Here is a 24094-nt window from a genome sequence, read left to right as displayed (position 1 = left end):
TATATCATGTTCTATACATCCTATACTGATTTTCTTGGCATGACACTTAAGGGTATATGAAGTGCAAAAGGGACACATAAGGGAGGTTAAGTTAATTGAGCCAGCGTGGTGCGAAATTCACTGCTTAGAGATGTTTGAGAAAAGGCCTGAGACAACTTTTGCTGTTTGCCACAGATTGGCAGGTCAATAAAAGGAAAACAACCCATCAAGTATTAGAAGGCTAAGTGAGAAAAGGAAGATTGTATTGGTGGTGAACTTGAACCAGTCAAACATAAAATAGGGATGCCCCAGTGACAAGGAGAATAATGGGTATGATAGTGTAGTGGTAATGTTACTGGACTAGCAATCCAGAGGCCTGGACTAATAATCTAAAGAACATGAGTTCATAATCCCACCTTGGCAGTTTGAGGACTTGAATTCAGTTCTGAGGGGGAGACCAGAACTAAGGGCCGTAAATATAAGATAGTCACTAATAAATCCAATAGGGAATTCAGGAGAAACTTCTTTACCCAGCAAGTGGTTAGAATGTGGAACTCACTATCACAATGAGGCAACAAGCAAAGGTGCATTGAAGGAATTGCTAGATAAACACATGAGGGAGAAAGGAATAGAAGGATATACTGATAGGGTTAGATAATGAAGGGTGGGAGGAGGCTCATGTGGAGCATAAATATCAGCATGCAGCTGTTGGGCTGACTGGCTTGTTTCTTTGCTGTAAATTCTAAGTAATTAGTAAAGAATCTGGTATCATGAAGTTGTTGGATTGTCATAAAAACCTAACTAGTTCATCAATATGCTTTAGCAAAGGAAACCTGGCATCCTTACCTAGTCTGGTCTATATGTAACACCAATATCAGGAAGGTGGATTTCAACTACCACCATTCCACTAGGCCCTGTATCAACTGGCATGATTGGTCTAGTTGGCAGCTATCAGATCCTGAAAGCTCAGAGACACTGCACTTGCCACGGTCTGGAAGCCACGATTCGTGCTGCGCTCCATTCTGTCCTCTATTGCCTCCAGAGCTGTAGTCTGTGCTTCCTTGGAGGTGGACACTCTGCTGGTCCATGGCTGCTTCTTGGCTGAGGATCTGGTGCGGATTCCAATGAAGCTTCCACATGCTTCATTGGTGCCTGCAAGGAAGAGAAAGCTTCCACGATGTTGCCACAAAGGACAACTGTAGATTCGAGAGTCACGCCTGACAGTTGATCCACATACTCAGAGATTGACCTCAGAACCTGCACGTAGGTACGATGTTCCTCAGACATCCTTCTTTTCAGTCGAGTACCCATGAGTTCTGGGTCCCATGACTCTCAAGCCCTTGGCAGCCTTCTACTTAGCCTTCAGTGGGAAGCTGGGACGTCCTCACCAACTCAGGGTTCCTTGTGCTCTGTGAATCAGCTGATGCCACTTCGTCACGACCACCACCTATTCCCCTGGGTAAAAGTCTCTGAGCTGGTGCCTGGGAGAGAGGAAACAAATGCTTCAGGTGGTGTGTTGGAAGGGATTAGGACAAAGGAAGACGGGGCAGAATCACACAGCTGTATGTGGAAGGTGTCCCGGTTCTCATACTCTTCTTCCTCTTCATCATTATTGTTATATGGTGCAAAGGAGAAATACCTCCCCAGCTCCTCCTCTTCCTCCTCCTGTGCCCTATTGCTGTGATGCATCAGCAGGAAAAGAGTGTAGAAGCTAAGGATGGGTGAACATTGCCCCAGTAAGTTTGAGACAGAGAAAGAGGATGGAAGGTTATGTCTGTGTAGTGCTACCTGGTTGTCCCCCAGTCTGCTGCTGAAGAGTGCAGACTGAACTGTCTTTTGAAAGGCTGCACAGAAGTTTCCTTGTAGTTCAGCTGCTTACACCTGATTTATACAGGCTTTATGGCCTGTGACTGCACCAACGGGTATGAAAATGAGAAGACCCAGGAAACCCGCGTGTAATGCCCTTGCAGCTACCGATGCTGCAATTTTGCTTTTAAAGAGGTAACAGCGGCGTAGCTCACTTTGAAGAAAAGCCAGGCCAGTGTGTGCCAACTTGCTCTTATACACTGTTCAGTCCCTCCCCAGGTGCGGTGGTAGATTTTGTTTATAATGAAGTAACAAGAGTGCCTACTTGAACAATGAGAATCAACTATCTGAACCTAAGGTCGTGGGAATTGCACAACTATGGCATTCTTGGAAAAGACCCCAAAAGTGGCAAAATTTGAATGACTTTGAGTTCGGTTCAGTGCATATCCCTATCAGTAGAATCCAAGAATTGGATGGCACAGGAAAGTGAAAAGCACCTAACTATGTAGAATTGTACAGTATGTTAAACTCAATCTATGTGCTTGAGTAATTTAATTACAATGGAGCTACTAATCTTTGAAGATTAAATCTAATTTGGAATTTAAAATGTTCCAAAGTATTTCCACACACATAACTATTTCTTCACACTGCAGTATTAAATGGCCTGAGAGCTCATTTAGAGAGGGTCAAATCTGATCTGAGTGACTGAAGATCCTTCTTTTACTGATTAATAGTGTTAATCATACAGTCAGTGTGAAATAGGTTTTCATTGTTCAAATAACGTCATTAATATGTTGTAAAAGTTATCATTAATAACAGAAAAAAGCATTTGGGTTGTTTTGGTTTCAATGGAAACAATGGCTAGTATTTTTTTTAAATTTAGGTTGCTTGGAACTCCTATGAATAGAATGACAACAGTTGTTACATTGCACCTACCAATCAATATACTTGGGAATATTTAGATACAGTAGATAAAATTAATGAAATTTGAAGTATGGACCATACTATGACCACAACATTAAAGGAATACTCCATGGTAAAAAGTCTGACACTGGCCATATCTGTCAGTACTGCTATAAAACACTGTGGGCACTAAATTGGGCCGGGTGGCTACACAGACTCATATATAGGACTCTCTATATGTATTATATATATATATATATGCCCCTCCTCTGTCCACCTCTTGCACCAAGGCCTCTAGTGCATCTTCAGCGAACCTTGGTGCATGCTTTCTCGCAGGCCACTGTATAAACTCAGATTTAAGCAATCTTACAACACCAGGTTATAGTCCAACAGTTTTATTTGAAAATCACAAGCTTTCGGAGCTTACCTCCTTCGTCAGGTGAATGAGGTTCTAAAATTGCATAGCATATATTAGGCTGGGAGACGGTCACAGCAATCAAAGGTGTCGTTGGTGTTCAGACAGGTTAGCCACGGAAAACATTACATCCCAGTATACTGAACACACAATGGGTCAGATTACACAGACAAAGAGAGAAAGAGACCTGAAAGGCAGAGGGAGAGAGAGAGAATGTCCAGTTGTATTAAAAACAGATAACTTTTTTTTTCCGCTGGTGGGGTTACGTGTATAAACTCAGATTGGCACATTGGTGAGGTCTGGTGTGCAGATTGGAGGATGTGGGATTTAGTAATATGCCACCTTTATTCAGTGTTTTAAAATAACTCAACAGCTTGTAAACATAGGGATGGGACCTGATCTGTGTTTTACGTGTGCGATGTCTGATCTCCGTTCAGACTCCGCGCGGACCCGTATCTTGTATTTTGCAAATGTCAGAAAACTTTGAGCAGCCCAGTTGTTGCTCATTAAAAATTCCAGAGGTCCCATCATCACTATATTGCAGCACAGATTCACTTCCCAATTGACTTCCACCACTTTCTGCAGCCACACTGCACTTCCCCTTTAAGAGGTGCAGGCTGCCTTTAAGTGGTACTAGCCACACGGGATAGCGGAGCCCCCTGCTGGTGAGCAGTCACTCAACGGCGCAGGTAGCGCTGGCTGGACGCAGCAATTAGGTAAATCACCAGGCAGCACAAATGTTACATGCTGCCTGCATCTCAACGACCGGGCGTGGGTTATTCGTGGATCCAATTGGATGCAGGTTATCCAATTTAACCCCCATTTTTTAAAGATCTTGGTTATTTTGAAGTTGAACTCTGATCTTTTTAACCTGCATCTGCATTCTTTCCTTTTTTTAGGTAAAGTGGAATAAATCCTCTTTTTCTATTATTATTTACAATCCAGAGACTTGCTATTTGCTTTTACCTGTTTAGTTCTGCCATAGAACTGCATATGTTTGCATTTATCTACGTTTTAAAAATATACTTTCTTTTCTGGACTATAAAATAATAAATTCCAAATGTCGTCATTTTACTTAGAGAGTGACTGCATGTAATGTTAAAGTACATGTGGGCTGAGTCCTCAATGTGTTTTCAATTGTGTTTTGGGTGCATTTTCACTACAATGCAGTTATAGAATAAATGCAACTTAAATCTAAAACCTAACTGGCTACCCTGATAATTCATTCCATCTAAAAATGAATTCACAGAAGTTAATGAAAAGTGCGAGAAGTAAATTAATGGAAGCAGATTTATGGATAAATTATCTGCCTCTCCACCTATTGGATTCACTGATACATGTTTCACTTTCCGTTCAAGAGCATGATGGTGCTGCCTATCCTATTGGCCTTGAAGCTGCTTGTCACTCTTTTCTTCTTTGGGCTCGATTTTGCAATGGTGGCGGGTTGGCAGTGGGGGAGGGGTGAAGGTGCGCCTGGCAAACCCGCAAGAACAAAACTTACCGTGTCCGACGTGATCGCATGTTGATTGCTGATCATTAATGTCCTCTCCAGGTTTCACACCCGGCAGCCAGCCTGATTGACAGGTTGGCAGCCGTCAGGAGCTGCAACGCGAGGGAGGGGGGTGAGAAAGAGAGAGAGCGAGACGTCATCCTGCACTGGAACGGAAGGCCGGGAGAAGGGAGAGTGGAAGATCCGGGGGGAGAATGGAAGATCGGGGGGGGAGAGGGGAAGATCCGGGGGGGAGAATGGAAGATCGGGGGGGAGAGGGGAAGATCCGGGGGGAGAATGGAAGATCGGGGGGGGAGAGGGGAAGATCCGGGGGGAGAATGGAAGATCGGGGGGGAGAATGGAAGATCGGGGGGGAGGGGAAAGAGAGGAAGATCGGGGGGGGGGGAGAATGGAAGATCGGGGGGGGGAGAATGGAAGATCGGGGGGGGAAGATCGGGGGAAGATCAGGAGGATATCGGAGGGGGGTGAAGAGGGGGACATCGGAGCGGGAGACATCGGGGCATCGGAGCAGGGTGCGAAAGCAGGTTTATTTTGTGTTTCCACTTCCATCTATGGTTTTTTATTTAATTTATTTAGTTTCTTGTTTCCTGATCCAGCCCGTCATTCCTGGTTTTATCAGGCGTGAATCAGAAGCGGTGGGCAAGCCGCCCAGGTAAGTTAAAAATCGTTCTAATCCCTTCATCTGTCACAGGTGAAGTGCCTTATGTACCTACATGAGGTACATTTGGCTCTTTAACAGTCATCCCACCGGCTTTAATTGCTAGCCGGACTTCCGTTTACGGGTCGCCCGCGCGCACACAGGTGGGTCCCTGGGAAACTCGGAAGTCGGCGGGTTGGAGCCAGCTTCCGAACCCGAACGGGATTTCCGCGATTTTCGGACCCACCTGCCCCCAACTCACTTGCAATTGCCTCCTTAAATCACCCACTTTGTGTCTCGGTGACACTAGTTCCAATTCTTGTTCTTTTGCTTTCTCTTCAGCCATTACACCAGGTAACTCTAACACTTTGTCTATCTCTTTCTGAAATCTTGTTTGAATTACTTCTCCTTTTTGTTTAGTACTGTAATATTCTGCTTGTTTCTAAATTTCGCCTTGGATTTGTGTGCGCTCAATGTATCTACCACAAGCTGGCACCACTGGTACATTTTTGGATCATTTTAACCTTCTTACTCTGGATTATTTCTGGTCTCATACCTTAGATCATTCTTATGGGCGAGTCCTCACTCCCCAAGATTTCAAGGTTGTCTATCCTAGCCTTGAGATCCAGGTAAGCTTTCAGTAATGTTCTCAGGAATTAAACAGTAAACCTTATCTGGTAATTGCTTTTAGCTAATGAGCTTATCGCACTCCTGTCTTCAAAAGTGGTACGTCATCACATAAGATCTCGTTTTAAGTTTGAAATAGTGAAGAAATTTATTTCACAAAAGATTAACAACTAAATAAGTAACAGTCATACAATCTAATTATGTATTCCATCTAACTCCTTGAGTGGACAAAATAATAAAAGATCACAATTCCAAAAACTAAGTTAGCCCTTTGTCAATAACTTATAAATAAAACAGTATGGCCTAGAAATTCGGCCACGCAGCACCCGTTTCTCCGGTGCTAAATAGCCTCCGATGTGGCGACAGGAAACGTACGCTCATTACAAACCAGAAGTGCGCCGCCTGCCATATTGGTAAAGGCCAAAAAACCAACTTGCAATGCCTACACCTGAAACAGGCGTTAGTCCCTTCGCATAGTCAAATAAGGGTCCCGATATTACCAGGGAGGTGGGATGGCAGTGGAGGGACGACTGGGCATGTGGGTAACCCGCCCAGTGAAACCCGTCCATTCCCCACCCAATCGCGGGTAAATTGAAGCCACTTAACGTGGCTTCCGGGTAGGAAACCTACACAGCGGGCGGATTGTGCACCCGCATCACAGGCTGTCAACTGGAGGAGCTCTACTTAAAGGGGCAGTCCTCCAATGGCTGCTCCTGCAGCAAAGAACCAAAATTATAGAATGGAGCAGACCAGGGGAAAGGCTGCTCCCAGATTTAGCGATGCCTCACTCCAGGTCTTACTGGATGGGGTGAGAAGGAGGAGGGATATTTTCTACCCGGCGGACGGGAGGAAGTGGCCTGTCTCTGCCACCAAGAAGGCCTGGCTCGAGGTGGCAGAGGAGGTCACCAGCAGCAGCAACAGATCCCGCACCTGGATCCAGTGCAGGAAGCACTTCAATGATCTAACTAGGTTAGCCAAACTGAGTACACTTACTCATTCTCCTACACTACGCCTTCCACATTACCGCCCCCACCCCACAACTCCTTCTGCACTGCTAACATTACTCTATCACATCACTCCTCACACCCACTCAATGCTCATCCTCAACTTACCTGCACTTACTCACCTGCCCAGTACTCATCCCACCACTACCACTCAACCCAATCCTCATACAATGTCATGGCTCTGTCTCATACTCACCCTCTGATGCATGTCTTTCATGGTCAGCCTCACTCAAACCAATGCATTCAGTGGTTGGCCATGTCACCATCGCTCACTCACACCTCTCTACTGATGTTGCGCCCCTTATAGGAGAAGAGAGCCCAGAATGCACGGGAGAGGGCGAAGACCGGAGGGGGGCCGCAACATCAGGTCATCCTCACGGACGCAGAACGGGAGGCTCTTGAAGTGAGCCACACCCTCGAGTGCCTGTCCGTCGGGGATGCCGAGACTGCCACCCGACAAATGGCTGGTGACAGAACTTTAACATTCAACACTCACAATAACAATTGATGTTAACATGCCTTGCCATCTTCAGCACCTCAACATCTGTCATCATGCTTAATATTTCTATCTGTTCTCTTACAGGGCCTTCAGCGATTGCCATGACGGCGGAGGGCAATTCCTCAGAGGACCTGCCAGCCTCTGAGGGGCACCGTCACATCTGAGCAAGCCATCCACCAGCGCAGATACACACACCTCGGTGGAACCCCGTCCTCACTTAGTTGGGGTCGCACATGATGAGTTACCACACACATGTGAGCACGAGCAGACACTGGTGGCAGGGGCAGCTGTGGAGAGTCACGAGTAAATGCGGGAATGTCTGCGATGGAGGGAAGGCTAGCCTCCATCGAGCTTCAAGCACGGCTCACCAATCAGTCCACTGAGGCCCTGACAACGGCCCTTCGGACTCAGGGTGAGCAACTTTCTGCCACCTTAAACAGGCAGGTAGATACACTAGCACTGGCCTTACAAGGCTTCACACATGCCCTCCAAACTGTCGTCCAGTAGGGTGGTAGGAGTGATGTGGGCCTGGCCCATGAGAGGGATGATGGCAAAAGGGGACATGGAAGTGGGGACGCCACTCAAAGCGCTCCCATGTCTCACCCGGTACCCCCCTCTCGACCAGTACCCGCAATGCTGCCTCATCTCCAGGTGGTCGAGTCTGGCCCTGCACAGGTGCAGGTGGAGCAGTCTTTGGAGGGGCCCTCTAGGGAACCAAAACCTGGAGGGCGTAGGACCAAAGCAGCTAAGCAGTCAGGGCATGAATATGAGCAACCTGCCACCACCTCTGCTGCAGCCACAGGGGAAGCACCACATAGGAATAGTTGGAAGCGTAAGGCAAAGATTTTGATGGTTTGTCATGTTTTTTATTTATATTTGATTTTTGTTAATGGCACATTAAATATTATATTGTCACCACTACTACCACGTCTTGGCCATTCTTGACTGGCTTGGGTAATAGGTCCCTTTCATGAGGTTCTACATGAACACCCAACACTTGATGCCACCCATTGGGTCACCCTACAGTGGGTGTATGTGTAGTTGCGCGACTGTTTTGTGCAGGTGCCTGTGGCGCAGCACTGTGTTGTGTAGCTCCACGTGGCGGAGGTGGACGGCATGCCTGGCGAGGCTGGTGATGTTGCTCGTCCTTGGATAAAGTGATGAATGCAGCCATGGCGCCCCCAATTCTGACGGTGTGAGTTTGAGGGGGTCCGCAAAGTAGGTAAATGTGTTTGCACAGCAGAGTTTAGGGTATAAGTTAATAATTTTGAGTGGAAAGACAAAGGTGTTGCAGACATAACTTTGTCTGAAGTGACAGAATGCCCTGCTGCAATAAACGAGGTTTTCCCCCCACCTGCCACATAATCCTTTGAATCTCCCACTGGCTGCTGACTGAAACACGTCTGCTCCAACAGGCAGTGTTTCCCACAGCACGAGAAACACGCTGAGGATCCTTGAAAATTGCACCCCTGCCAAAATCTCCAGTTAATGAGGTCTGTCAAGGACCTCAACTACCTAAATAACCATCTAAATGATCATCCCGCCGGCTTTAATTGCCGGTGGGAGTCCCGCATGCGGGAGCTGCGTGCACACTCGAACGCGTCACTGGGGAACCAGGAAGTGAGCGGTTTGGAGCCGGGCTCCGAACCTGCTCCAGGATTCCGCCATTTTCGGAGCCCTCCCGCCCCCAACGCACCCGCTTGGCCATCCGAAAATCGGCCTCTTTGTGTCCTCCTCACAGCTTACTTTCCCACCTAGCTTTGTATCTTCAGCAAACTTGGACACGTTATACTCAATCCCTTCATCTAAGTCATTAATATAGATTGTAAATAACTGATTTTGTGGCACCCCACTGGTTACAGCCTGCCAGCCTGAAAATGACCCGCTTATCCCTACTCTGTTTTCTGTCCGATAACCAATCCTCTATCCATGCTAATATGTTACCGCTAACCCCATGAGCAGTTGCATAACAACCTTTTGTGTGGCACCTTATCGAATGCCTTTTGAAAATTCAAATATACTACATCCACTGGTTCCCCTTTATCTACCCTGCTAGTTACATCCTCAAAAATCTCTAATAAATTTGTCAAACACGATTTCCCTTTCATAAAACCATATTGACTCTACCTAATCATATTGTGATTTGCCAAGTGCCCTGTTACCACTTCCTTAGTAATAGATTCCAGCACTTTCCAAAGACTAACTGGCCTGTAGTTCCCTATTTTCCCTCTCCCTCCTTTCTTGAATAGCAGTGTTACATTTGCTACCTTCCAATCTGCTGGGACCGTTCTAGAATCTAGGGAATTTTGGAAGATCACAACCAATGCATCCACTATCTCTACAGCCACCTCTTTTAGAACCCTAGGATGTAGACCATCAGGTCCAGGGGATTTATTTTCACCCCATTAGTTTCTTCCCATTAACTTCTCCAGTACTTTTTCTCTACTGATATTAATTACTTTAATTCCTGACTCTCATTAGACCCTTGGTTCCCCATTATTTCTGGTGTGCTTTTTGTGTCTTCTACTGTGAAAACAGATACAAAATATTTGTTTAACATCGTTGCCATTTCCTATTCCCTATTATAATTTCTCCTTTCTCAGCCTCTGGGGGACCAATGTTTACTTATGCTACTCTCTTCCTTTTTACATATAGATGCTCTTATAATCCGTTTTTATATTTCTTGCTAGTTTACTTTCATATTCTATTATTTCCCTTTTTATCAATTTTTTGGTCATCCTTTGCTGGTTTCTCAAACTTTCCCAATCCTCAGGCTTACTACTCTTCTTGGCAACATTACAGGCCTCTTCTTTTAATCTAATGCTACCCTTAACTTCTTTAGTTAGCCACGGATGGATCACTTTTCCCGTGGAGTTTTTATTTCTCAATGGAATGTATATTGATTGAGAATACTGAAATTTTTCTTTAAATGTTTGCCATTGTTTATCTACCATCATACCTTTTAATCTAATTTCCTAATCTACCTTAGCCAACTCGCCTCTCATACCTATGTAATTGGCTTTATTTAAGTTTAAGACTCTAGTTTTGGACTTAAGTATGTTACTCTCAAACTCAATGTGAAATTCTATCATATTATGATCACTCTTCCCCAGAGGATACTTTACCAGGAGACACCCACTAGGCTCACACCTAAAATTGGATACTTAGTCGAGGTACAAGAGGCTGCCAGTGCTCTTGGGACCCTTTCTCAGTTCAAGATGAGGAAAGAAAGAGAAAAACAGGAAAACAGCTGGATTCTCTTCCAACTGACGGGTTAGTGGTAGAGTGGGCCTACTGCCCGCCCACATGACTCCGCCAGTAACTTGCCAGTCTTTCCTCCCAGGGCCTTCATTAGCTACGCGAACCAGGTTTGGAGTGGCAATACCACCCCTTCATTGGTTTACTGCCACTGGGGAGGAGGCAAATTCAGTGCTTTTGCATTTAAAATGCTGTCGGCAATTAAAGAGGCACATGCGTTTTTGGAGAGCAGGAGACAAGAGTGATTAATATGTCACAGAGAGAGCAGTAGCCGTAGGTTTGTGAGCAGCTGGATGGGCCCCAGATTTTCAGATGCATCTGTGGAGCTTCTTTCACAGAAATGGGGGCCAGAAGGATAAGACTGTTAGGGACTGAGGACAGGGCACCTGATAAGAGGTGTTTCAGGCAGTAAGGAGGGAGATAGCTGAAGTAGTCAATGCAGTTTTCATCACCCCATAACTGCCCTACAGTGTCAGAAGCGGTTCAATGACCTCATGATGGTAGCCAAGGTAAGTTAAGGCACTGTTGTCAGTCCACATCCTATACCACTGGTAGAGCCTTCACTCATCTCCTTAACTATCATAACCTTCCTCTGTCAGTACCTGGGCAACAGAGATACTCACTTATGAAAAAAGGTAGCATCTCCAAACATCCAAGCACCATTTTTACTCAAAATCACTCTGTCAACTCAAATTGCCTGCCACAGGGGGCTCTGCTAGCCCTTTAGGCCACTTCATTTAAAGTGATACTGCATCTACACCTCTCATTATTATGGGATGCATGCGCTCTTGTAGGGGAAGTGTCCATGCCACTTGCATGCCTGTAACATTATGTTTGATCCTTCCTAAGGAAAAGTTCTCCTATATTCAGGTTATACTTGCTGGGAGTTTCTTTGAGGTTTCTCCTGATCAGCAGCGATAAATTTAACGGAACATCAGGGAAAACCCCGATACAAGCAGAAACAAGGTTTCCTCTGATCTTCCAACAGAGTTTCAGGATATTGCCTGGAAGAATCCAGTGGCAAATAAATTTAATGAGCGACCTTGACGAACAGGCAGTAGTATAGTTCCCCAATTGCCCCAAGGGGAAGCACAGCCTTTTTGGGCTATAAACCTTATTGAGTGGATATCTACGTGTAGGAAACAAACATCTTCTGTGATGCCTCATTCCAATCTAGCCTCTTACATATTCTCACCCTACTCTTTATAACATAGAATAGAGGATTTCCGATTGGGAAATCATGTCTCCAGTCCAAAAACTGTACTTTTTTGCAGAACTGACTAAAATGACCAGAATCTCCACAGTACCAAATCGTTTACTATGCAAGCAAAGTAACACCAACCTTCAGCTGCAGTAAACAAAATGGCCTCCTCAACTCAGCATTCGCTTCAGGAATGACTTAGTTTGGTGCTCATGCCAATACTTATATATTGGCAGTGATAATTTGGGGTGGGCACTGGGGAAAATGAGTCAAAGGGGTTAACCACACCCACATGACACTATTTAAATGCAGTCTACTGGCAGCTCTTAAAGGGGACTGGCAAATATTTCTGGTGCAATGTAAATTAGAAGTTTTGAGACAGTAGACATTTCTGCCCCATTTCAGTTCATTTATTGCCACAAAACTGGCAGAAAACAAGTGGTAATTTAGAGGAAATTTTAGGGTCTAAAGGTGAATAAACTGTTTATTTTTTGCTTCAGCATTTTACAAATTAAAAAATTCTAACAGATAGTAATGGACTGTAGAGATTTCAGTTGCTTGCAGTTATTTATTGATATTCATTTGTGATTATGAAAAAGTTGACAAGTTTATATAGCAAAGTGAAAATGTTGCAAAGATTGTTTTATCCCATTTTGAAAAGCAGTTGAAAGTAACATATTTCTAATGACATTTAGTTTGGTTTTGTATAACATTTGGCTAAAAGCAATGAATTGGAAATTACTTTTTAAAGATAATTGTAAATTGAATTTAACCTTAGGTTTCAAGATCAATTTAGATAATAGAAATTAATGTCTTAGCTAAGCAGATACATTACAGACAACACTAGTGCAAGCGCATAACTTGATGTTAGTGTAGTTGTACGATAGATCGTTTCCATCGCTACAAGTAAGGGTCTCTGTCTTAGCTTCAATCTCTTCTTCTCGGCAGCATTCACAATTATGCTCCATGGTGTTTGAGTTGGTGTTAAATCTGGAAAATAAAAGATTGCAAGTTGTAGTGGTATAAACGTAGGAACTATTTGGCAAAATTATATAGTTTTGTTAACAGGTTACAACAAAGATAGACTTTGGTTTTATACAGTGCCCGATTCTGTCTGAAATGTCTCAAAATGCTTCACATATAATTAATTGTTGTGAAATGCAATGACTGTTATGTTGGATTAAATAACATCTTACCACATTCAGAATACAGTCAGATATCAAACGACATTAGAATAACTTAGAGATACATACAGAAAGAGAAATTTTAAAGGAGATAAGATGCGGAGTGAACTACAAACACGCAAAATAAATAAACTCCATCAGTTTGGTTGTGTTAGTTATCTGGAAGCTGTCAGCATAGAAGGGACACTGAAACAATTAATGAAGATTTAGGATATAAGCAAAGCAACAGAAGTATTAGTGAGCAACTACACAAAGTCCAATGTACATTCAGCAGCAACTTTTCTCAAACACTACCACCGTAGTCACCACTTGGTTGATTGATTATTCACTCAAAAATCAATCATAAATGATTTCTAAATGTGGAAACAATTTTTCTAGTTCTAATCTCAGTAAACACTTTCTCTTCGTCATGAGACACTGTTAATGATACTTATTTTAATCACAATTAAAAACATAAAGGAAAAATACTTACTGAGTAGATCCAGGACAATTGCCTTCACACCTGTTCAATTCAATTTCTGCTGAACATGTTACATTCCCGGATACTTTTGTGACATTTTGTTTACTGGTAAGCATCTTACATGTCCTTCCTCGTGCTAAATTGAACAACACAGATTAAAATGTCAGCCACAATTGAATATAAAAAACATTTTTTAAATGTACATTATTAAGAACTTGGCTGGCTTCGGCACCAGATGGTCATAGATTTTTAGCAGATTTATCCCTACTGAGTTATTTTTAACGCATATTCAAAAGTTATTTCCCCAGAATGCTTGTTTCTGCACAATAAATAATAATACCAAACATCTCCAGATAAAACAAAAACAAAGTATTCAAAAGAACTTTACTAATTCGATGATTTGAACAAGAAAGATTCCACACATCCGCAGCTCACCACAACTTGAATTTTTAAGGTGAATTTTTGTGCTCTAAGTGAGAGTCGTTAAGGCTAGGGAACATCGAGCACACCCAGGTCAGGTATAGGATGGATAGATGCAGAGTGAAGCTGCTAATACTCTGTTCCAACAATGACCCTCAACTCCTGCTCAGAAAGCACTGCCTGCTACACAAGTGTGGTATTTTTTATTTTATCCCTTTCCCATTCCAGCATCTTAAGTAAGATTGGCAATTTAATGCCAAGTAGTGTTGAATAAGAGCAGCCCACGTTCTCAAAAACTAGGTTGAGATTGCCCAAACTCATTTCAGATTGAACTCCTACAGTCGTTAAAGTTCCCATGGCATTATTCGAAGAAGACCAGTGTCCTGGTCAATGTTTATCCTTCAACCAATATCTAAAACAGATGATCTGGTTATTTATTTCATTGCTGTTTGCAGGACCTTGCTGTGTGCAAATTGGCTGCCATGTTTCCTACATTACAACAGTGACTTCATTGGTTGTAAAGCGTCCTGAGGTTGTGAAAGGCGCTATATAAATGCAAGTTCTTTCTTCACAGTCAGATGACAGGGGAGATTTTGATTCCTTCATTCTGGTTTGGATCTGAACCCAAGTCACAGAGGTGAAAGTTCAATGTCTAATCAACTACATCACATGGTTTATCACTCACTGCACCACCCAGTGTGAAGTTTTTGTGGGGGGAGAATGAATAATTTGGATCTAGCAGTGAGTAATCCCTGAATAAAGATTGATTTAGAAATTGGAATTTCTAATAAATTGGGGTCCATGAATACTACCCCATAATAAGCAAATTGGTTAGGACAAATTGTAACACATTTTCAAAACTGGATGGCAGTTTCACATTGTAGAAATCCCTAAAACCAACACAGTGGGAAATCTGTAGATGAAAAGCAAACTAAGTGATTTGGAGAAGTAAATGCAACAGAAAATTATCTGCACAATTGGAGCACCAAAAAGGCTTAAAACCAAATTTTAACAAAAAAAAAGCATGTGGTACTGAGCCATACAGACCAGGGTGGTAGTAGAACTGCTACATAGATAAAGTTACATGGAGTCTACAGCACAGAAACAGGCCATTCGGCCCAACTTGTCTATGCCGGCGTTTATGCTCCACATGAGCCTCCTCCCACCCCTCTTCATCTAACCCTATCACTATCCCTTCTATTCCTTTCTCCCTCATGTGTTTATCTAGCTTCCCCTTAAATACATCTATGCTGTTTGCCTCAACTACTCCTTGCAGTAGCATGTTCCACATTATTACCACTCTTTGGGTAAAGAAGTTACCTCAAGGTAACTTAGAGGCTATAGCTGGCCTTGTAACATCGGAGCTAGGAAGGGGAAAAGTCAACTGTGTTTCTTGCTTCTGATTGCTATTTAGCGACCCTTAGTGGAAATGCGGATGTTAGGTAGGAACAAAATCAGGATGGACTGTGATGCACAACATGACTAAATAGCTAACTGGCACGCAGCAGGGAATGCTGTAAAGTATGGCCGGTGAATCACATGATTCATCTGTGATGCTAAATAAAGTTTAATCTTTTAACTATTGTTTACTTTCTTTTTCTAAATGCCTTCCTCTTTACTTTTTCGAAGTTTTAGTTCTCTTCACTTTCCCATTTTCCGGTCTTTCTGCAGGCTCATTTCTTTGATATACTGAACCTCTACATGACATCATTCCACTCCACCCAATGGTTGTGACGTGGCTGTCGCCAGATTGCATGAACACCTTCTCAGCTCATCTGAATGGAGAAATGCGACAGTGCCCAACTGTAATGGGCTGAACATGAAGGGTTTTCACACCTGTTGTTAGAGTGACTGTTGTCTGTATGAGTTATTTGGGACAGTCAGCAGTGTGCACAAAATATTTCTCTTTTTTTTGTATCTATATAAAAAGCGCCGCCTCCAAAATCCTGGAGATTTTTTTGGATGGAGCCAGCAATTTCCCCACCATACTGTGCACCACAGTTTGACGAGAGATAACCAGCAGGGATACAGGGAGGGAGGTAATACATAACTAACTTGGTGGAGTTTTTCCAAAGACATAACTCCCCTGGCAGACAAGTCAAAACATTAAGGGCGCTAAATTGGGCCGTGTAGCACCCGTTGTTTCAGCGCTACACGGCCTCTCCGACATCCAAGATGGCGTCTTGGATGCGCATGCACGTTTCCTGCGTGATGTGCGCCAGATGCCATCTTGGTATAGGTGTTTGCGCAGGCGCAGATAACGAACGCTGGAATCATGTAAAGTAGGGAGAAAATGGCTTCAATCAGTGTGCACCGCTGATTTAAAGTGATAGACACCATTTTGGGACTTAACGCTCGACTCAACGCACAGTCTTAACCCCAACCATCTGAGCGTGTCTTAGAATGCCTGGAGGACCCCCCACCGGTGCTATTTAAAGGGACCATGCAGGATTTACAGGTTAGTGGCTGGATTATTGCCTCTGGCTGCCGAGACATTTGTAACTGTTTTTGGAGGTCTTCTAGACTTCAATACTAGGACGCGAGGACATAGCCTAACATTTAGAGCCAGGACGTGCAGGAGTGAAGTTAGGAAATGCTTCTACACGCAAAGGGTGGGAGATGTTTGGAACGCTCTTCTGCAGACGGCAGTTGATGCTAGCTCACATGTTAAATCTGATTTCTGTGAACCAAGGGTATTAAGGGATATGGGGCTAAGGTGGGTATATGGAGTTAGGTCACAGGTCCATCATGATCACATTGAATGGTGGAACAGGCTCGAGGGGCTAAATGCCACGACCACTTGCTGCCTCTTGATATGCCTTCTCCTGCAAGAAAGCAAGGCATGTGCCTGGGTGATGTGCCTTTCATGGTTGAATAGCTGCCAGTGTGTGTGGCCTGTGAGTTGTGAGTGGGTGGCTTGAAACAGTAGTAATGTGTAAGCGTGAGAGAAAGCATGTGATTGGAAGAGTTGAGTACTGATGGAAAGAGTTTGTTGGTATGTGGGTAATGGGGGGTGTAGTGCGTGGTGCAATTGATAGGAGACGCCACTTGACTGTTGACCTCACTCACCTTGCCCACTCATGTCAAAGCATTGAACTTCTTCCTGCACTGCATCCACGTTCATGATGCTGTGCGCCTGGCATTGACTTCATCCCCTGCAGCCTCCCACTGCCTTTTGAGTATATGTCTGGAGGGCCTCTTGCTCCCCCTACGGATATAGGCTGTCTTTCCTTCTGTCCACCTCTTGCACCTAAGGTCTCTAGTGCAACAGCAGAGAACCTTGGTGCATGCACTCTCGCAGGCCTGGTACCAACTCAGATCAGCAGATTGGTGAGGTCTGGCGTGCATTGGAGGATGTGGGATTTAGTAGTGCGCAATCTTTATTCAATGTTTTAACATAACTCATCAGTGTGTAAACATAGGGATGGGACCTGCACCTGTGTTTTACGTGTGCGATGTCTGATCTCCGTTCAGACTCCATGCAGACAGTAGACTGTTATTTTCAGCAAATAACAGGAACCGGCTACCTTTAAGAGATTTCCAAGAAACATCCTCCAATTTAAGAGATGGAGCTCCCTCTGGTGGTGGAAAGTGCAAATTGCATTGATTCCACGTGCAAGGCCTGGAATGGAACACTGATTGCAGGTAAGTGCTCCCTTGGGTCCAAACTTGCGTCTTGCCTGCCCAGGGTCCGTCGGGCGCGGGGTGTTAGCGCATTGCACTACCATCACCCAGAACGGACCCTTATCCAATTTTTCCCCCTCAATTTCTACTTTCCTCAATTACACTTTGAACTGTTATGGACGTCTATTGAAAGATTGTTTTTCCCTACTTGGCTGAGACACAAGCCTCACAGCAAAAATATATCAGAATGTCATAGCAATGAGCCCTTCTATTTTTCTCCTCACTAGCCTAGAGACACTGAAACCAATTGTACCCTGCATTATCCTGACTGAGATCAGCAAGCTCCTCACAGACCAAGAATAGAACCTGGGACCTTCTTGATCTGTATAGATCAGTACCACACCACATGATGCACTTATCTCATTATTTTTATTTAAATACTAACTCAATATTGCTTTAAGGAAGAATCGCCATCTATTTACATATTACAAATAGTCGCTAGGTCACAACATTTCATTTCAAAATACATTGGAAAACCCACTGTCCATCTGGTCCAATGGAAAAGTCCATTTCTAAAAATGTCCACAGTTATCTGCAATATTTGTTACATCTGTAGGTGATGCTGTCATCAGGATTTACAGTGTTAAGGGTTACTAACATTACTAATGCCGGAATGCCTGACACCACTGCACTTTATCTCAGGAACAAACCTGGAGAAATCGATGCCTGTTCAGAAATTAAGGCTGGCATCTCTGCTTTTAAAAAAAAATCTAGGCCTTTTCAAAACTGAAGTCTAGGAATCCCTTCAATGTTTGAAAATCTAGACCTATTCATTAAAAGAAACAGTGCCTATTAAAAGCAAAAAATTGGGCCATATTGTTTTTAAAATATCAGATTCCCTTCAATGTTATAAAAAACTTGAGGCCTCCTCATTTGGTGAAAAGTCAGAAACTCGTTTACTTTTTGGAAAATCAGGGCAACCCTCTCCACTAAGGCACTTCTCCCACCCTTGAGATACTTTTCCAACACCCCTGCTGCGATATTTTTCTAACCCCCACCTCCTCTTCACTGAGGTACTTTTCATACTCGCAGTCTCCCCCCCCCACGCATTGCGGCAGTTTCTCCGAGCCCCACCCCCTCTCCTCTCCCCTCATGCCCCTCTCTTCCATCCCCTCCATCCCTACCTCCTTGGTTCAATCATCCCTGTGCCTTCCAGCCCTGCACTTGGTCTTGACAGAGATCGACTAGTATATAAATAATTAAATGGTTACCTTCACATGTATAGCAGCAATGATTATCATCCCATCTTCTTTCAGACTAAACAAAGGGAATTAACATTAAAGAGTTAATCTCGCACATGCTCTTTGAATCTATATCAATAAGAGTTTTGTGCTTGTAAGAATGTAGAGATGAAATTATGTGTTAATGGACGATTGAAAGAGAAAAGAAATTAAGACTTCTATTTATAGTCTAGTCATATCTTTCAGAAATGCCTGTGAGAGACAAACAGAAACAACAATGAAATTGTGTGACAGTCACATAGAAACAGAAAAACAGTGAAATTGTTGGGGGGGGAGGGGGAGCCATAGAAAGATGGAGACGAGGAAAAGAGAATTAGAGAAGGGGATAAGCAAAGAGGCAAATACAGGGAGAGAAAGAGATATTTTCTTTTATTTTTGTCTGTGAGTGTTGATCAACTAGTGTCAATAACCTGAAGATGTAATACATGTAATAAGTGTAACAATTCAAAGTCTGCAAACCACATGGATAATTTCGGTAATATTCATAAACCTCATGCAGGTATTTAATTTTCTACTGAAATGTACTATTACCTTGACCTGAACTACAGAATTGCATGATGAACATTTAAGTTCCGCATCATCATAAACTGAGCAGAAAAATCAATTCTGCGTCCTATAGTAATATTAATCCTGACATGGAGGCAACAGCAAAGTAACAGTTTCCTATTCTAGTTATCTAATAGATAATTAAACCATACTGACTAGGTTTAATAGTTGGTGATATAAAAAAACCTACATTTTTTAAAAACTCTATATATATATCTTTAAAATAGAGTATTGTGGTACATATTTTGTTTCAGATGTTCAAAAATAAAATAAAGTGTCTCAGTTCATGCTAGATTATCTTCTAAAGTTAAAATTCTTTTGCAATTTATATGCTCTAAAATGTCATGTTTATTCATCAAGTAATAATGTTTTTAATAATTTCATTTAAACAATGCTAGTTTTCATTCAACCATTTATCTGGACTTGATTAAGATCCCTCAAGATGAAGAAACATCTGGTAAATATAAACAATGTGCTTTACAAACCTCAGGACAACGGGGCAGAGTAGAGCATGTTGTTTGTTGTACTATAATCACGGAACCAGAACATCTGTAGGAAGTACAGTTATTGTTGGGATCAAGCCACCTTTCACCTTCCTAGGAATGAAAGATACAAAGTTATAAATAATTTAACTGATGTTTTCCAAACAAATAAAACAAACTATTTAATGTCACCAGTTCTTGTGGTATGGGACAGTTTCCACAATTAAGACAGTAAATAATCCTAATATACTTGTTAAATATAATGGTCCTGAAGATCCACAGAGAGCGTGCATCTCAGTGGGATTACGGTTGCTGACCCTATCAAAGTTTGCGAGGTTATGGATGGGTCGCCTCAGTTCCGCATCCGTGTCTCTAGAGGTGCATCGTGGACGCCCATTCACTGAAGAGGCTGGAAAGTCTTTGTAACGGAACCGTGTATAAAAACTGGACCCTTTTTAGGGTTCCAGGTCATGCTCTTGGCCCCACTTCCACCGTTTAGTGTGCCTGGTCTCACCAGGCATGTTGGCTGCCGATCCTGCCCCAAGTGAATGAGAGCTGCTGACATGGGAACTCTGATGTCCAGAGTCTCTGCCCCAGCCCTGCCTTTTCTTACATCTTGTAAAAGGTGGGCTGAGGGTCCACCCCTGTACAAGGCCCAGCGGGAATTTTCACACAAGGCCGGGAGTTGCCGTATCAGAGTGCCAGCCTAATTTCGAAACCTTCTCATGGACTCCAGCTGAAGTTACAGTGGGAGTACAGTATATTGGAAGGGCTGCGGACTTTCAGGACCAATGTCCTGGTTGCACATAAAATAAACATTAGCAACTATTTCGGAAGAATAGGAATTTATTAACCTCAAAGTTGTAAACCAGAGTTACAACTGTAGTTGCATAGAAATATCTGCCGGGAATTCCTGCGAGGGTCGTCCAGCGGGAGATCAGTGAAACCCCTGGAGAAATGATGTAAACGACCATTTACGCATTCTCTCTGGGGTTTCTGCTGAAGTTATGACAGAAGATGGGGAGAAACCCACAGAAATTCTCTTCTGTCACATTTAGGTTCTTGTTTGTTAACAGCTAGAAATTACAGCTGTTGCAGAAAACTAAGTGTATTTTTTTATTTGGTTGTACTCAAACCTGGACGCATTGAAACTTCCAGCAATGTAAAGCCTTAAAGCAGCAGCAACTGGGCAGTTGGAAGCAGCAATATCCAAGAGTTCTGACTCTTGTGCACTTCCCATCTGCTGCATGCCAGTCTTCAAATAACTGCAGGTCTTTCCACTTTCTCAACAAAACTGCGGGAATAACGTTACCAATCTGGGCAATATTGGCACTTAAAGAAGGAGCACATGTAATCACCACGTTAATGCGTTGTTTTTGCGATGCGCAAATCTCAGTCAGGTTCTTGCACTTCGGGAATCAAGGCAACTGCATTTGATTTATTGAACGTATTAGATGTACCTTATTTGGTGATGAACCATCTTACATGTTAATGGAAGGCAACACTGGTGCAATTTTATAACATGACATGATCGCAAAAGGCAGGTGATTGCTTCAAGCCTATTTTCTTTTCCAAATATACCCTCCATAACTGAACAAAGGTCCCAATGTCATTGTTCCAGTGGGAGCATTGGAATGAAGAAAAAGATTGTAACCTCTAATATCAAAAGAGTATCACAGTTAATAAAAAACTGTGTTTACAAATATATTTTGGGTAAAGGAAATAGCAAATTCTGAATCACTTACCGCTCTTCGTTTTCCTGCATCATCCAGGCAACCTGGTTTTAAAGAAAACTTCATCAGTTCTGTGATTTTAACTGATACAGTGATCAAAACTGTTCATAAGTACTTAATTTTCATTGACTAAAAAACTATCAAGAGGATTCCTTATTTCAAGGTAAATAAACTTACACGTAGAAACACACGTGGTCTTGTCTTCAGATAGCTTCATTCCACTTGGGCAATAACAGCCTTCTTCAAAAGAGTTTAACTTCGTCCCCATTATCATTGTACTGAAAATGAGAATGCAACAGTTAGTGTTTTCAAGAGTAACCGATAATGGCCCCAAATATCTGTAGGCCCTTAGCCCTGTGTAATCACATCTGCAGGGACCCTCCAGCACTGACCCTGCCAGATGTTAGAAAGAAAGAAGAAAGACTTGCATTTCTGTAGCGTCTTTCATGTCCTCAGGATGTCCCAAACCACTTCACAGCCAATGAAGTACTTTTGAAGTGTAGTCACTGTTGTAATGTAGGAAACATGGCAGCCAAATTGCGCACAGCAAGATCCCACAAACAGCAATGTGATAATGACCAGATAATCTGCTTTTACTGGTGTTGGTTGAGGGAAGAACTCTGCTGCTCTTATTCAAAGTAGTGCCATGGGATCTTTTACATCCACCTGAGAGGGCAGACAGGGCCTTGGTTTAAGGTGTCATCTGAAAGACGGCAGTGCAGCACTCCCTCAGTACTGCACTGAAGTGTCAGTCTAGATTTTGTGCTCAAGTCCCTGGAGTGGGACTTGACCCACGACCTTCTGACTCAGAGACGAGAGTGTCTAACTGAGCCACAGCTGACACGGTTGTGGGTTCAGTGGGAAAGCACGGGACTGGAGGGCCACTGCGACACATCTCTGGCACCTGCCTGCCAACGTGGGGGGGTGGGGAGGGGAACAAGATTTCACAAGCTCTGCCCACCCTCCCAAGACTCCATAATATCCCCATTCATCCCATGTACAAGGGGACCAATTGATTTTTTTTTAAAATTAGGCCTTTCCTTCAGGTGACCTGGCCACTCCCCTCATCTGGATCCCTCCAGTGGGGCCCACTTGTACTCATCTGAAAGCCAGCATGCCTCATCTCACTCAGCATGCCAGCATCCAGTAATATGCAGGATCCTTACTGAGCTGGGGTAGCAGGAATTCCCAGCATAGGGGCTCCCGGTCCCGTGGGCCACTCCTTGCTGCCTTGCTGTCATTTATCCTGTAACTAGGTGGTAGAAGTTCTGGCCTTAAAAGGTCGACCAGGAAATCTCAGGATTGGTGGGGACCCAGCGCAGCCTGGAGTTACAGCTAGAGTCCTACAGAACCCCTAGGAAATTCAAGGCTATTATAGTATTTAGTATACTAAAGATAAAATTTACAAAAGTCGATCTTAAAGCCAGTTGGGTTGCATTGTTGGTACAAGGCAATGAATGTTTGAATGTCAACCATTATTTCTAACATAACTACTTTCTAAGTTTACGCCCTAGTTATACTGCCTGCCTGATATGACTTTTTGCATTTGGAAGAATTGGCATTGTACCGATGGGTTACAGTGTAACTTCAGAGTTTTAGTCTAATCATTCAAAAGAGATAGCCAGCTTCTCAGATGTTTCTACTCAATAGATATTTTACTGGTAGTCAGTGATCACCAATCCGGATTTGATGTATGCACGCAGGGGGCTTTGCCTTCTCTACTCAAGTGATGACAGCAGACATTTTACCTGTGGCTTCACATCCACTTCACTGTTATAACATAGGACTTACAGGTGCAGTATGAGGGCATTAGCTATGCTGTCTGGGCAAGCAGCCAAGCATGAAGTCAGTGAGTCATTTTGTGAATTTGAATAACTGCAGAGCAGAGCTTCGTGAGTCAGGAGCGCAGCGGAGAATTTGGGTGCGTTAGTCAGCTCAGCATCCCCACAGGATTCTCCATTCAATGCTCTTAAAGGGCAGACAATCCTATGGATGCACTGACCTCTACATTTGAACTGAAGTGCGATTCTGGTGCACAAAGTTCTGAGGCAGGAATTGGTAAATTCCACTCCTCAGCTTCTTTGCCTGTTGTGCCCAAACTGATGAGGAGAAAAATAGTTTTTAAATGCTAATTGTTTACTATAAGCATAATTTAATATACAGGCTGAAATTGTGTAAAAAAAATACCGCACCATACTTACTTGTTTATACAATAATCATCCCTCTTTGTTTCACAAGGCTTATAAATAAAATTTTGCTCGCAGGTATAATCTTTAAGAAAATTTAAAGAATTAGTTGTTAAATACACAAAACACTGTTTTTAAGTATACAGATAAACCATTGATCGGAAACTAAAGAAATCATTGCCTAATTTGAAATGAAATGAAACTAGCAATGCCAATGTTCAGACACAATTACCAGCGTGCACTCCAACCATGACATTTTTAAACTCTGAAATTAAGATCATTAGTATTATCAGTGAATGTTCTGAAATATGTTCACAGA

The 24094-nt window shown here is 43.1% G+C and overlaps 1 protein-coding gene across 1 annotated transcript in view; it reads right to left on the bottom strand.

Annotated features, from left to right (window-relative positions):
- Positions 1 to 12393: 12393 nt before the first annotated feature.
- Positions 12394 to 24094, bottom strand: part of LOC137341479 (mucin-2-like) — a 112555-nt gene continuing 100854 nt past the window's right edge. Inside the window, exons 49-55 of the mRNA XM_068004584.1 lie at positions 23791 to 23860; positions 21767 to 21867; positions 21602 to 21633; positions 19860 to 19970; positions 18799 to 18844; positions 13496 to 13619; positions 12394 to 12829 (exon numbers count right to left, since the gene is read on the bottom strand). Coding sequence (XP_067860685.1) covers positions 12658 to 12829; positions 13496 to 13619; positions 18799 to 18844; positions 19860 to 19970; positions 21602 to 21633; positions 21767 to 21867; positions 23791 to 23860 — 656 coding nt within the window. The 3' untranslated portion in view covers positions 12394 to 12657. The remainder of the gene's footprint in view (positions 12830 to 13495; positions 13620 to 18798; positions 18845 to 19859; positions 19971 to 21601; positions 21634 to 21766; positions 21868 to 23790; positions 23861 to 24094) is intronic.

This window comes from Heptranchias perlo, chromosome 24 (assembly GCF_035084215.1).
Source record: "Heptranchias perlo isolate sHepPer1 chromosome 24, sHepPer1.hap1, whole genome shotgun sequence".
Taxonomy (NCBI): Eukaryota; Metazoa; Chordata; class Chondrichthyes; order Hexanchiformes; family Hexanchidae; genus Heptranchias; species Heptranchias perlo.
The sequence above is the reverse complement of the archived record's forward strand: the minus strand, read 5'-3'. Positions and strand labels throughout refer to the sequence as shown.